The sequence below is a fragment of the Triticum urartu genome, chromosome 6A (assembly GCF_056163025.1).
Source record: "Triticum urartu cultivar PI428250 chromosome 6A, HENAU_Tu73, whole genome shotgun sequence".
In the NCBI taxonomy this organism is placed as follows: Eukaryota; Viridiplantae; Streptophyta; class Magnoliopsida; order Poales; family Poaceae; genus Triticum; species Triticum urartu.
Window position 1 is genome coordinate 594,612,425 of NC_141878.1, and position 15,435 is coordinate 594,627,859.

General features: G+C 48.0%; 1 protein-coding gene across 1 annotated transcript; it reads right to left on the reverse strand.

The window, feature by feature from the left end:
- Nucleotides 1-1,066: 1,066 nt before the first annotated feature.
- On the reverse strand, nt 1,067-2,583 carry LOC125530257 (remorin 1.4). The gene is made up of 5 exons (XM_048694651.2): nt 2,258-2,583; nt 2,114-2,182; nt 1,914-2,001; nt 1,716-1,797; nt 1,067-1,548 (listed from the first exon to the last, which is right to left on the reverse strand). Exons 1-5 carry the CDS (start codon nt 2,352-2,354, stop codon nt 1,348-1,350), a joined length of 537 nt encoding a protein of 178 aa, XP_048550608.1. The 5' UTR covers nt 2,355-2,583; the 3' UTR covers nt 1,067-1,347.
- Nucleotides 2,584-15,435: the final 12,852 nt, after the last annotated feature.

Consider the following 15,435-nt stretch of genomic DNA (forward strand, 5'->3'; position numbering starts at 1 on the left):
CGTGAAATCACAACCGTGCCTCTCGCGAAAGCAAAACCGTGACTCTCGTAGAAGGAAAAAAGAAAGAGAAAATACGTTTTTTTTCGTTTTCGAGGAGGCACGGCTATGACTCTCGTGAAAGCACAACCATACCTCTTGCGGAAGCAAAACCGTGACTCTCACGAAAGGAAAAAAACAGAAAATGCGTTTTTTCCTTTCCGAGAGGCACGGCCGTGACTCTCGCGAAAGCACAACCGTGCCTCTCGCGGAAGCAAAACCGTAACTCTCGCGAAAGAAAAAAAAACAAAAACGCGTTTTTTTGTTTTCGAGAGGCACGGCTGTGACTTTCGCGAAAGCAAACCGTGCCTCTTACGGAAGCAAAACCGTGACTCTCGCGAAAGAAAAAAAAACAAAGAATGTGTTTTTTCCGTTTTTGAAGAGGCACGGCCATAACTCGCGAAAGCAAAACCGTGACTCTCGCGAAAAGAAAAAAACTCACTTTTTCACGTATAAAAGTTTTTTTTCAATATTTTTTGATTGAAAAGCTGAGAAAGACCGATGGAAAACAAAAACATCGAAAAAACCCAAAATAATCGTTTAAAAACCGAAAACACGTGCAGAAAAATAAAAAAACAAAATTCGGAGAGAGCGCCCAGAGCGCAACACGTGACGAATGGCTAAGAGCGCGCCAAATGACGCTGATCGTTGCGAGGCTCCAAAAAAGCGCTTATTAACTAGTTGCTCCCGCCATATAGAAACTGCGCGCTCCAGCATCTCTCTATGCGAGTCAAACATGAGCCTGGGCCTCCTTCTAGTTTTTTAATATGCATGGGCCTTCAGAATTAAGTGTAGTACGGGATGGGCCCCTTGGTTTCGGGCGGTCCGGGGCCGCCGCCCCGCTCGGCCTGCCCCAGGACCGGGCAGTGTGTTGCGTCAAAAAAGAAAAGGACCGGGCAGCGTGTTGTCTCAAAAAGACAAAAAGAACTCTACCAAAGTGTGGCGAGAGCCGACAATTCGTGAAGTCTAAACCTGCCTGCCTGCCTGCGATCTTGTCTGAAGGCACTAAAAAGAAGGGAACATCTCTGAATAACAAGAACCAGAGTGACATTCTTAGGAAACATTTCTTGACATTTTCTCAAATCTGAGTACCGTTTGTTTACTTACACAGCTTACATCACATCCCACAAACCGAAACAGAACAAGCGCAACAACATTATGTATGTGCATCAGACATTCAGTGCACGATCCAAGCTTATGATCGATGTTCCAAAAGAAGAGAGCAAGAGCAGTAGAGAGAGCACCTCTTTTACCTAAGCTACTTCACAACTTTCACTATGATTATGTTTCAGTGGCTGGCTGGCTGGCTGCTCATCCAAAACAACCGAGGAATTTCTTCTTGGGCGTAGTCCCTTGTGACCGGTGCTTGGCGGCCATCTCCTGGCACTTGATCATCTCCTCCTGCCGCCTCGCCTCCACGAGGGCCCGCTGCTCCTCCGCCTCCTTGTGGATCATCGCGACCCGGTTCCTCATCTTCTCCGCGTACTCCGCCTTCTTCTTCTCCAGCTTCTCCTGCAAATGGAATATTTGAGGAGCATTATCGTCAACTGGCCTGTGGTGTATAGAACAGGCTGAACTTCGCAGCTAACTCAAGTGCCCGGAAGTAAGGCCCGATTCAGAGTTTCAGAGTTTTTTTTTTTTTTTTGCGGGGGACAGAGTTTCAGAGTTGAGAGACATACCTCCCGTGTTCGGAGCTTGGCTTGGACAGCCGCCTTCTTGGTGTTCTCCCACGACATGATGGACGACATCCTCTGCTCAGCCCTGAACCATATATTTTGGCCGGTTAAGAATCACACGTAGAATCGAATTACCAAAGATGCAGTAGAGAACTCTGTCGTGCAAAGTTCAGTTAAGCTGAGTTGAGTGGAGGCATGCACCTGTTGTCGGCCTTGCTCTTGTGGTTCTCCTCCCACGCCTTCACCATCGACAGCTTCCTCTCCATCTCCACCTTCGCCAGCACCGCGTCTGTGCGAGAATTCATTCATTTCGTGCGTTTTTGCATTCATACCATAAAAAAAACTGCAATCAAATTCGCCGAAACTTGAAGCAGCTGATGGACACTGTATGGTGTACGTACCTCTGTCGGTTGCTGAACCCGGAGGGGCTGCAGGTCCTTGCTGTGCTGCTGTTGGCGCCGGAGGTCCATCTGCAGCAGGGAGCAAGACGGATCGATCGATTAGAGTCAGCATCGCACAAAGGTTCAAGAAAGAACAGATCTTACTCTCGAGAACTCTGCCACCGCTGCCGGCCGGCTCACCGGCGACGCCCGGCGGCGCCACCACCGCGCCGGCTTTGGTCGGCTCCTGCTGGGTCTCCATGGGCACGATGATCTGCTCCTCGCACAAGCTCTGCACCACCAGACTACACTACTAGTAGTAAAGATCGCGGCGTTGATTTCCCTGTCAAAATCCAACCTGAATCCTAGTAATTCGCAATTAACTAATCCAAAAGCGGTTTCATTTGCTTTTGGTGGTGCCGGCCAGTAGGGCGCGCGCAAATGAGCTGCGGCCGACTAGCACAACACCATCATCCCGCGAAGAGGCCCGAGCGACACGTACGCTTTCCAGGCGCGCACACGTGTCCTTTGCGTGCATGAGAGGTGCCACGTTGTGGAGGAGGCCGCCCTTTTCGGTTCCACGTCGCCATCCAGCCTATCTCCACGACGGATGACGAAGAACATCCATATGATGCACTCCTTCCGTTCCTTTTTTTCCGAAAAGGGGTAAGCCACAGCCTCTGCATCTGAACGATGCATACGGCTAATGTTATTAAAAAACAAAATATCCAACAGAGGTCTCCAAGTCTGAAATGAAATAGGAAAATGCTTCACCAAAGCTGAAAAGAAAAAGCCACAACCGGCTGGCAAAGAAGGATAAGAGCACTATACGTCTATCCTATTACATGACCGCCATCCAAACCGGTTGAAAATATCCCGAGCTACCATCTCCCATCGGGTAGACGCAGTAACCAAATGCTCCCTGGCCTCCGTCGGAGTGAGTAGCGACCACATACGGATCAGCGCAGTGGCTCTGAATATAACCTGCAAAAAATGAATATTTGTTGCTCTGTTAAAAACCAAATCATTTCTGCAATTCCAGATTGCCCATAATAAAGCACACACTCCTACACGAATATGTCTCGCGATATCAAAAGTTATCCCATCAAGCCACGTCCAATAACGAATTGATGGAATTCGGTGGTGTAATGTTAAAAGCAATGTACCGACCGCCACAAATTTTTTGCTAAGCGACAATCTAGAAAGAGATGTTTGATTGATTCGTGTTGGTCGCAGAAACTACATCTGGTAGATCCTGTCCAATTGCGTTTTGCTAAGTTATCCTTCGTTAAGATAATTTGTTTATGCACAAACCACATAAACACTTTGATCTTTAAAGGAACTTTGACTTTCCAAACATGTTTCGATCTAGGAATCACAGTAGAGTTGATAACATCCAAATACCTGGATTTAACCGAAAATTCGCCATTCTTAGATAATTTCCAGCACAACTGATCGGGCTGTTGAGACAGCCGAACATCCATCAATCTTCTAACGAGATGGAGCCAAGCTTCCCAACGGGTCCCCACTAGCGTCCTCCGAAACTGGATGTTAAGCGGAACGGACTGCATCACTGTTGCAACGTTGGCATCTCTACGCTGAACAATGTTATACAAGGAAGGATATTGGAGTGCGAGGGGCGTCTCCCCTAGCCATGTATCCTCCCAAAACCTCGTAGCAGTACCGTTTCCCACTACGAAACGAGTCCTGTTGAAAAAGAGTGATTTAACTCTCATCAATCATTTCCAAAAAGGCGAGTCAGTCGGTCTCACTGTCACCTGGGACAAGGTTCTGGAGTGAAGGTACTTGTTCCGCAAGATCTGCGCCCAAGTAGCCCCCGTCTCGACAGAAAGCTTAAACAGCCACTTGCTAAGGAGACATCTGTTTTTCACTTCCAGATTCTCAATACCAAGACCCCCTTGGTCTTTCGGTCTACAGATGATGTCCCATTTAGCAAGTCTGTATTTTCGCTTAACATCATCACTCTGCCAAAAGAAACGTGAACGATAGAAATCTAGTCTCTTCCGGACTCCCACCGGTACCTCAAAAAATAAGAGAAGAAACATGGGCATACTCGTGAGGACCGAATTAATAAGAATTAATCTTCCTCCATATGACATCAGCTTGCCTTTCCAGCAGCTCAATTTCTTCTCGAAACGATCCTCAATGCACTTCCATTCTTTGTTGGTAAGCTTACGATGGTGAATAGGTATACCTAAATACGTAAACGGTAAAGCCCCCAATTCACATCCAAACAGTTGCCTGTACGCATCTTGCTCATCATTAGCTCTTCCGAAACAGAACAACTCGCTCTTGTGGAAGTTAATCTTTAATCCGGACAATTGTTCGAACAAGCATAACACGAGCTTCATGTTGCGGGCTTTCGCCAAGTCGTGCTCCATGAAAATGATGGTATCATCGGCATACTGTAGAATGGATACACCTCCTTCTACTAAGTGTGGGACGAGGCCACCGACCTGACCTGCATCCTTGACCCTTCCTATGAGAATTGCCAACATATCGGCCACTATGTTAAAGAGTACAGGAGACATCGGATCCCCTTGCCTCAGGCCTTTGTGTGTTTGAAAGTAGTGACCTATGTCATCATTCACTTTAATTCCAACACTCCCTTTTTGCATGAAAGAGTCTACCTGGTTTCTCCAGGCCTGATCAAAACCTTTCATACGCAAAGCTTGTTGAAGGAATGGCCATTTGACCTTGTCGTATGCCTTTTCAAAGTCCACTTTGAAAACTACTACATCAAGTTCTTTTGAGTGGATTTCATGGAGTGTTTCATGCAGAACGACAACCCCTTCCAGGATGTTTCTATCTGGCATGAAAGCAGTTTGGGACGGCTGCACAACAGAGTGCGCAATTTGCGTAAGCCTATTAGTCCCGACCTTGGTGAAAATTTTGAAACTTACGTTAAGAAGACAGATGGGCCTGAACTGCTCAACACGAACAGCCTCTGTCTTCTTGGGAAGTAAGGTAATCGTTCCAAAATTAAGTTGAAACAACTGAAGTTGTCCAGAGAAAAGATCATCGAACATCGGGAGTAAGTCCCCCTTGATAATATGCCAACATCGTTTATAAAACTCCCCGGGAAGCCATCCGGCCCGTGAACCTTATTGTTCTTCATTTGTGAAATAGCATCAAACACCTCTTTCTCTGTAAAAGGGGCATTCAAGATTCCATTCTCGTCGAGCGCAAGTTGAGGTATATCCTCAATTCTGATCTCATCTAAAGACACATGGTTATCTTCCGGCGGCCCAAACAGCTGCTTATAGTAATTCGTAATGTAATTTTTCAGATTCTCTTGACCTACAATCGTCCCCTCTTCTTGCTCAAGCTGAAATATCCTCTTCTTGTGGTGCTTGCCATTGGCAATCATATGGAAAAACCGAGTGTTATCATCCCCTTGGACGATCTTGCGAACCTTAGCTCGCAAAGCCCACTTCAATTCCTCCTCCCGAAGGAGATCTTTCAGCCTTAACTCCGCCTCTACCTTAGCTTCCAACTCCCTGGTATCTAAAATAGTGGATTCGGCTTTTAAGTCAAGGGACTGTATAAGTAAAAGGAGTCTTTCCTTCTCAGCCTTATAAATCCCATGCATATGTTTAGCCCAGCCATGCAGGAAACTTCGCAAATGCCTGATCTTATTCTGCCATCTCTCGATAGGAGACCTTCCTCCTAACTCTTTCGCCCATTCTCGAGCAACCATCTCAAAGAACCCTTCCCTATCAAACCAGGATAGCTCGAAAGAAAATATATTCTTATTCCCCATGTGGGATGGCTCTCCAGAATCAACCAATAACGGGGTGTGATCCGAAATTCCGTGCGATAATGCCTGGACTATTACGAGCGGGAACTTTTGTTCCCATTCGATACTAGCAAGAACACGGTCCAGCTTCTCATATGTCGGGTTAGGCAGAGAATTAGCCCAAGTGAATTTCCTACCAGATAGCTCTATCTCTCTTAGATCCAAGCTTTCGATTATGGTGTTGAACATAAACGACCATCTGCCGTCAAAGTTAGCATTATTCTTCTCCTCCCTCCTTCGAATAATGTTAAAATCACCCCCAACTAGGAGTGGAAGTTGCTCGCTACCACAAATACGAACTAGATCAGCGAGGAAATCCGGTTTGAGTTCTGGTTGCGCGGCCCCATAAACGGCCACTAACGCCCAGTTAAACCCATCGACTTTAGATCTGACCCGAAATTTTACCGCAAAATCCCCCATGACCACACTCCGCACTTCCAACGAGTCACACCTAACTCCAAGTAGGATCCCGCCGGATCTTCCTCTTGTAGGTAAGCAATGCCAGTCAAAGTCAACACCTCCGGAAAGAATACTAAGGAATTGGGGTGTAAAATTGTCCCTTCCCGTCTCGGATAGGGCAATAAAATCCAAGTGGTATTCAATAGATGCTTCGCTAGAAACCTTCTTTTAGCCAAGTCCTTAAGACCTCTGCTATTCCAAAAAATTCCTCTCATAATTCATCATGAAATTTTTTAGAGGTACGGATCCTAGCACTTCTACGCACGGCCGAAGCTGGATAAACCTTCTGTTTCCACTTCCGCTTAGGCTTATACGTGTCCACCTGCCGGTCCTCAAAACCGGGCTCTGGGGACTTATCTTCTGGAACATCTACATGGCTTGAAACCAACGGGGAATCGAGTCCCACATCCTCCTGTACCTCAGGAGCCAGATCCGCACACAAGCTATCAAGAGCCCTAACTCCCAACGCCTCTATGTCGTGATCATTCATGGGTTCAACCGCAACTATGTTACGAATCATCTCCAAAGCGCACTCCGCTTCGAGATCGAGAATATCATTAATGGATTCATTGATCTCAGTATCATTACTACCTAGGGAGACCCCTAATTGATTTGCATTATGAACTATCTCATCATTGGAAAAATGCAAAATCGAATTAGACAAATTGACAGACATACCGGTAGTGACCTCCACGTCATGAAGCTTGGCCACTCGCAAAGCGCACCGTAGCTGCATGTCGTCCACATCCGGTTGCTCCTGGAGACGGCTGCTTATCCGCCGCCCCTCAGAGACCAGATCTGAGATCCCGCCGAAAGCTATGACCTCCTCCCTCATGGCCCCGTTGGGAGTAGGGCCGCCTGCCCGACCCCCAACAGAACGCGACTGAGTTGGATCAGTCGAACGATCCCCCAGCGTCGTCGAGGCCTCACGTGGCCTTGGCCGGTATCCAGATCCCGGTGACGTCACCGAAGCGGACCCACCACTGGCGCCGCACCAGCACAAGTGAAAGTACCGAAGACGGGTGCTGCTATAGGAGCAGGTCTGCCCGGAGAAGTGGTGGTCGGTCCCTGGCCGCCCCCACCGGCCGACCCTCCCAAGAAGGCTGCCACCGCCTTTGATGGCGCCGTGTCAGTCGTCGGGGAACACATCGCCATGGAGGGAGAGAGTGGTGCGTAGGCCTCCTGCCCGCGTGTCCCACCCAAGCCCGCCAGAGCCCCCGGGGAGGCCATAGCCCCCGCGCAGGCCATGGGCCCCCTCGAAGCAGGTGCAGTAGGAGCGTATGAGGGCCGGACCTCCCGCCCGCCCAAATCTGCCAAACCGTCCAGCGTGGCCGTCACCTCTAGCCTAGGCAACTGCGAGGAAGGAGGAGTAGCGTGAACCTCCTGTCCAGTGATTCCTCCCGATCCATCGACGATCAAGACAGAGTCAGCCCCCATAATCATCGGCGGCAAATGTTCCGATGGATCATCCATGTCCACGCGATCACTCCAAAGACGAGGAGGCGCTGAGAAAGCTCCTGCGGATCCAAGCTGCAGCATGTTAGACGGGACCGAACTCGGCGATTTCCCCTGAGCGGGCTCTCCTGCCTTAGACGAATCCGCAGGCCCGGAAGCCTTATCACTATCATATTGTGCGCTATCACCCTGGTTCCCAGGAGCACCTCCCCCCTCAGAAGTGTCCATATGATGTACCTCCTCAAATTCCTGAAACAAATTAGGGTCCTCATACTCGACATTCAACATATAAGCAATGCCCTCGTGACTCCATCTTACCACATCCGGCAAGAACTCGATGTTAGCCACACTAACCAGCAAGTGCGCCACACCATGAGCACGTGTGAAGGGCATATCCACCTGCTCCGTCTTACCGAGCAAGGATCCCAGGCTCCATGTGACCAAGAAGTTATCCAAGGGCTCAGATGGCGCCCCCAGAAAACGCACCCAGATCTGAGTCAACGGCATACCCTGAGGCTCCTTCTTTTTCCACTCATCGAACTGCAACACAAAACTTGTGCCGGTAACTCTACTCATGCCAAACTTGAGAATTCTCTTCTGATCCTCCTTAGATGGAAAGTCCACTTTGAAAGTCTGATCTGGTAACTTCAACAGGGACCAGTTAAAGTTCCCCGGTGCCAACTCCCGCAACTGCTGAATAATTTGGGCTTCAGTGAGAGGTCCATTAACCACCTTAACCACCCCGGGGAAGGAAGTTTCAATGACAGGAGCCACCGGAGCTACGCTTGGTGACTCAAAGAACATCAACTCAGAACAACAGAGCCCATAAATATTAACTGTAGGTTTGGGACCTAGAAGAAGTGGACACTCAGCCGCCACATGCTTGGGTTTCCGACAAATATCACATAACTCAGTAGAGCAATCAACCATAAAGTGACCCGTCTCACCACACCGGAAACAGATCAATTTTTTCTTCTTAGTCGCCCACTTGGACAGCTTGTCACCCCCGGCCTTCTCCGTACCTTTGTCGGAAGCAGCATCATCAGGCTGAGTGGTCACCGGTACTGTCACATCGGCGAGGGCCCGAACCGTCTCCACCGCCGCCTGAGTAAGACCAGCATCATCGGTGGACATCTCTGTGGTGTCCGAACCTGTGGCACCGGGCAGGTTGCACGGAGGATAGCGCCGGTGACCACCACGACCATTGCGGTAGCGGCCCCGGAATCGGTTATTCGGGCCAACCGCACCCTCAACAAAATTTCCTGGAGGTCCTTGAACCCTCGACCGGCAGCACCGTGATCCGTCCAACCATAGCCCCGCCCACCACCGGTGGACGACGAACCGCGATGAAGGCCATGCCCGTAAGCGTCGTAGCCATCGTCTCCCCACTGACCACGGGGAGGGTTGCGGCTGTCACCCGCAAACGCGCCCGAACCGCGGCCAGCAGCACCATTGGCAGTTCCACCCCGCCCGACAGCCATCTGTCGAGGCCAGGGGCGCTGCGTCTGAGGGGGCGCGGCCCTAGGCGGCGGCGGCGCCGCAGCCCGCGCTGGCGCCGTAGCTGCCGCCGACGCCGGCACAGCCGCAGTCGGAGCCCCCGACGCTGCCTTCGCAAGAGGCGGCTTGGCCGGTGGCGGAGCCTTGGGCGGCATGTCGTCCTCGCCTGCCAACGTCAGAAGCCCGAGACAGTTACCCGACACCCGCCTTGCACGTCCACGCACAGGAGAAGGAAAACCAATCCGTCCGTGGCGGCGAACCCTAGCGATATCTACGTTTTGGCAGAGAGAGCCCGATCGTGCATGGGATGACACGCCCGATGCGATCTCATGCACATGAGCCTCCACAGCCCGCTCGCCGCCAGCCGGTTTTGCCTGGGCCTTAAGCCCTGCTAATCCCGGCCCACACGCAAACAGTTCTCCCTGGCCCGACGGGCTAAACGCAGACACGCCCTCACAGCGGCCCACCGCTTCCAGCCCGTCAGCGCTCAGCAAAAAATTCAAACGCGAGATCCGCTCCGCTCGGATCACGCTCGATCGGTCGATCGCCGGCGCCGGCGCCTGCGCCGCCGACGGTCGTTGTTTCTTCTTCCTCTTCACTACCTTCCACGATCCCTCTGTAATGAAATCTGACAAGATTGGTTTTGGAAGACTCACCTTAGGAATAGGCCCCTTCCATGGCCGGATCGCCGTGGCCGCCGTCCGTCGATGAACCACGCGTCGAACAATCTTGATCTTATCCTCTGCCCGCAAGCCTTGCATCGCCGAATCATGCATTCCTTGCCGCGCCGGATCATCAATCGGCACGACATCATCCACAATCGTGGCCACTTCCTCTTCCGAATACCCGGGATTGAACGCCTCGCAGATCACAGACGAAGGCGTCGGCGAGTACACCTCCGGCAAGTCTCTGGCGCAATCCCCGTCATCTTCGTCCTCAGCATCTGACTCCGCGAGAGCCTAGAACCTCCCGCCGACGTGCCCCACGCCAGGGATGACGGACGCCGGCGTCAGGATCGCGGTGAACGCCGCGGGCGTCGCCCGAGTCGCCCGTGTCGCCCGCATGGCCCCACAAGACCAATCCCTCTCCTCCTTCTGTTCCTAACCATTCTATTCTAATAAGTGACTACATAGCAAGAAAAGTGAGTGAATTTACATTTTAAAATATGTCTACATACATCATATGTTGCAGTCCATTTGAATGTTTAAAAAGATAAATATTTAGAAACGGAGGGAGTAACACTAAACAGAACTTGTAGCGGTCACGCTCTTTTGTTATATTATGTGTTCGCTTGTTTTGTCGAGTGTCTCGTGAGCTAAAGCTGATCACGCAACATTATGTATCTTGTACTCTTAGTGTCAACAATATTTTTATATTATAAAACAGAGAAAGTATTTTTTTTATTTCCTGCTTTTCAAGGTGTCATTTATTTAACGCCAGGCCTCGCCTTTTTTAGAGCAACTCTAGCATACCCTGCATCCCGTCGGCCCGCAAAAGGCGTTTGCACTTCGCGGAAAACTGGCTTTGCGGGCCGGCGCGGACGGCTGTAGATGCAGATTCCTCAAACGGATCCGTATAAATGATATTTACGGCAGATACTTTTTTACAGGTCGGCTTTGCGGGGTCTGCTTTTGCGCCGCTGCATCCCGCATCCCACCGGCCCGCAGATATCAAATCCACAGCACAAAAATAAAACAAACATCCACACTACAAAATAATTATTGAAATTACGAAAGCAAACTAAATAATTATTCAATACCAACATAATACAACAATCATTCACATTACAAATAATTATTCAAATCATCGAAGCAAACTAAATAATGCAATACAAAACTTGTCCCGAATACAAATACAAATGAATACAAAAATGAGTTTGTTACTGTCCAGCCTTTTACCAATGGTGCTCAATGAGATCCTCTTAAAGTTGAAAGTGGGCGTTTGCATTTTCAATCTCTTTGTAGGTCTTAAGAAAAGCTCTAATGTGGTTAGGGTCTCTAGCTGGTTTGACACGGCTACCCACATTGTCGTAGAACAACTCCAAGTCCATGCCTCTCTCATCTTCGAGAATCGTATTGTGAAGGATTCGGTACCTTCTCCAGAAGAGGTGCGATGGATATGTTGGATTCTCCGTGAAGTAGTCTTACATCAACATCTCGTTCCCAAGGTGGCGATTTCGAGGAATGCAAAGACGCCCGACGGTCGATCCTCGCCGCCGCTTCCGGTTCTCGTCTTCGTGCTCCTTCACGGCAAGTGCCATCACTAGTGTCTACTGCCGAAAGGTCGCAAGCATCGTCTCAACATCCGAGTCGAACGAATCGGAGAGCAAGAACTTCTCGCATGGGCTCAACTCCAGCTACATGAACAAGAATCGCACGCCGCGTCAATCAACTAGGCATACTGCTCGGCACAGAGCACAAAACAAACACTAACCGGGCGGCGACGAGGGGCGGGCTTGACGGCGGTCGATCCCTGGTGGCGACATCGACGAGGGCCAGATCCGGGAGGGCGGTGCAGCGTATCGATGCTGGAGGGTGAAGGACGCCCCCGCGGCACGATTTCGCCCGCAGATTTGGCCGGAATCGCCGGCAGCGGACGGGCGGAAGCAAAGGCGGGCGGCGGCGAAAGGAGATGGGGAAAGATGCGCGGGCTGAAATGTCCCTCCCGCCAACCGCTTCACTGGGATACGGGGCACCGCAGGGGCAGGGAGGGGGGAACCCACGTATTCATGGGTTGGAGCCGAGATTTTGCCGCGCCCCTCAAATTTTTTGCGGGCCGGCCGCGTTTGCGGGGTCTGTCCGGCTGGATTTTTGCCTACCCGCATTTTGACGGTTATTTTGCAGGTCGGGACTTTTGTGGGGTGTGCTAGAGTTGCTCTTAGTATAGAAAAGTTTCCAAGGTCGTTGAGAGCTACTACAGTCGCATAACTAGATGAGGGCTCGAGCGAAGGTCTCCCATCAGCCAGCGAAGGGCACGAGCGAAGTTTCCAATGTTACTAATTTGCATATATTCTTCCGTAAATCCAAACTCACGATTTGTGTTTTAGTCTAAGAGAGATCAAGACGTGACTACTACGTATGGACCTAACCACCACACGTTTGAGTTTATGCCAACAATATTTTTTTTGCTACCATTTTAATCTATAAGTGCTACATGTTTTTTTTAAATCCTCATTGCTTTAACATTTCAAATCATATACAGATAACAGTGTATTATGATCCACTGTAACATGAAAAAATAAGTACCGATGGGAGCATCAACATTTTTTTTACAGCTCAGACTATGTTGAATTGGCGCAAAAGGAAGTTAATCTGGGACTATTGTTTTGGCAGGAATGAAGGTGTGCCATGTTTGCACTATTATTCCTTAGGCTCAGACCAATGTATGTGTTTAGGATGCATCTATTTGCTGGATTAAATAATATATGCATCAGCATATTTAGTTAATTAGCATAAGCATATGCATCTTCTGAGGTATACATAGGAGAGGGGGAGATTCTTACTTGCCTTGCCGCCTATTTACATCGAACTTAATTTTATCATTTCTTTCTGGTACCTCTCGCGCTGTACCTTGCCACTACTAGAGAAAAGCTTAGCAGTAGCGCGGGTCAGATGCTTCGCAGTAGCGCGGGTGGCCGCCCAAACGCTTATCAGTAGCGCCGTTTGACCCGCGCCTCTGCAACAAGCGCTGCTGCAAATAGCTGTAGCGACCTACTACAAAGAGCGCTACTGCTAAGACATCGCTGCTGCTAAAGCCATACCCCGTGCTACTGTTATTAGTTTCTGAATTTTTTGTGCTAGAGTCTGCTTTCCTATAGTGGTTGAATTGATAACTCAACTGCTAAGGCTAATGCATATTTCTTGCCTCCTCTTGTGCCGAATCAATAAACTAGGTGAAATACTACCCGCGAAGACTGTTGTGATCCTCTATACTTGTGGGTCATCAGTCTACGACTCCAAACTTGAGGCTATTTGATCAATATGCCTACGCCATTTATGTTTGCAGTTGTCCTCGTGTACCATAGCTTGAGGTTGGTATCGTCACCTCTTTCGCCGTCTGTCCCCTTTATTTGGTATCTTGAAAGCAAAGGATATCAACACCTCTCCACACCGCAACATCAACTAGCTCCTGGAGCTTACCTGCCACGGAACCTACGTTCCAACTACCTAAGAGGATCTTCATAGGCTCGGCTAGCTTTCTTACCCTTTGCACTCGTCGAGTCAAATGCGAAGACCCTTGATCATTTTTCACTACACCCGGGCGTTGATGTAGCGCACCAGTAAGGATGTGACGACCCGATTCTTTCTCACTTGCCATAGTATCCAGATCAGGATATGGCGCACCACCTGGGGTTGAAGGCCCGACCCTTGCCCATTTGCCACCACACCGGGGTTCCAGTGTGGCGCGTCGCTGAAAGGGCTACACCCCAACGAAAATCTTTTGGGTTCTATCTTCATAAGAGTGGCTAAGTTTTGACGTTGGCTTGTCAGGCCTATCACAACCCTCCTCCTTTATCCAGGCTTGAGACCGGCTATGTGGAGACAACATAAGCAGAGTTACACTTAACTCATGCATATAATCCAAGAAACATAATCATCGTGCAACACTTGAGCTAGTCCCAGAGGCGAGACTAAGAATCAGATCTTACCATTTTTATTATTCTACATGGGCTTATGGGTTTTCCTTCGGATCACATATTCAAGAACCATAACCATTATAGTATAAAATATAAACATCTAATTATAAACGTGGAAATAAATAATACAACTATTATTGCCTCTAGGGCATATTTTCAGCAGGACCCCGCACTACTGACCCCCTCTCGGTGAGTGGGGATCACCAAACCCATCCTTTCAAGGACCGCTTGCAAGACTTTGTTCGTCTCATGGACTCTACATTAGTTGAGTTGCAGAAGTTGGTACAATTTCATTGAGTTGGGGCACTCCGTAATAAGTTTTACCAAGAAAGCGATACAAGATGTTGCAACATTTGGCAAAAATACAAGTCTATAGCAGTAGGGGCATGTTGCTAAGAAGGTGTGACATTTTGTAGCTTTTGAAGTCATACAACATTTGCCACATATACGTGTGGCAAAGTTGGGAATTTATAGGGCTATGAACCAAACACACCTTATACTCCGGAAGTATCTACCAAATTATTCTGTATACATGTCATCTAAAGAACTCCACAAAGATTTATAGATATTTAACTGCACATCTAAACCCATTATGGTATATTAAAGGGAAAGTAATGTGATACTACCAGTTTGCTTTTGTTTAGGGTGTAACAATGCATTGCAAAAAAATATAGTTATGAACATCACAAATTACGTAAAAGTAAAAGTATTGTGACAAAGCGAAGTTTTGCTTTAGCATGAGAAAACATATCTTAATACATATTTGATAGTTATATCTAGTAAGTAGTACAACTGCAAGGATTATTTAGTACAAAATATACCCATTGGATTTTTTCCCGAAGAATCAAACACTATACTATTACAATATATACTTTTTGTTTTACAAAGATATCTCTCGAAAAGCATGCACACATTATAGTGTATCAACATATGGGTGTATAATAGGTGTGTCAGCAAAACAAACATATTTACTGGAAAAGCTGAATTGTTATGAAATATAAAAGTTTGATATAAACATGTGAACATGGTTTTATATTAATTCGAGTAGGATATCATACACGACTTAGGACCAAATGTATCTGAGATCGCATAATCAAAACCAATTACAAATTAATGAGTATTGTCCATAAAGTATCATAATTTTTATGAGCCCAAAGATTTTGTCACTCCATTAATGCATAAGGAAAAATCAATTTATCACCGGAAAAGCAGAATGACTAACATTAAAATGATGTCGATCATATATCTCCGTTAAACAGTCGATGCATCTTATATAAGAATAAAATAAAGGGAGTTTGATTTTGGATTTTGGAATTTTCAAAGCACGATATTAATCATCTAAAAAACAAGTGTAACCTATAACTGTTTATTATTTATTGAAATATATGCTTGTGTCTCATAAAAATACTTTCAAAGGATATTTAAAAAGTTTATGTAGTTCACCGACATTTTATTTGCAATCACAAAAATTAGCTA

Excerpts from the sequence above, each read along its gene's own strand:
- LOC125530257 (XM_048694651.2), bottom strand. The coding sequence starts at position 2,354 with ATGGAGACCCAGCAGGAGCCGACCAAAGCCGGCGCGGTGGTGGCGCCG. Across the intron at positions 2,002-2,113 it reads GGGTTCAGCAACCGACAGAG|ACGCGGTGCTGGCGAAGGTG; the intron begins GTACGTACACCA and ends ATTCTCGCACAG. Across the intron at positions 1,549-1,715 it reads CCAAGCTCCGAACACGGGAG|GAGAAGCTGGAGAAGAAGAA; the intron begins GTATGTCTCTCA and ends TTCCATTTGCAG.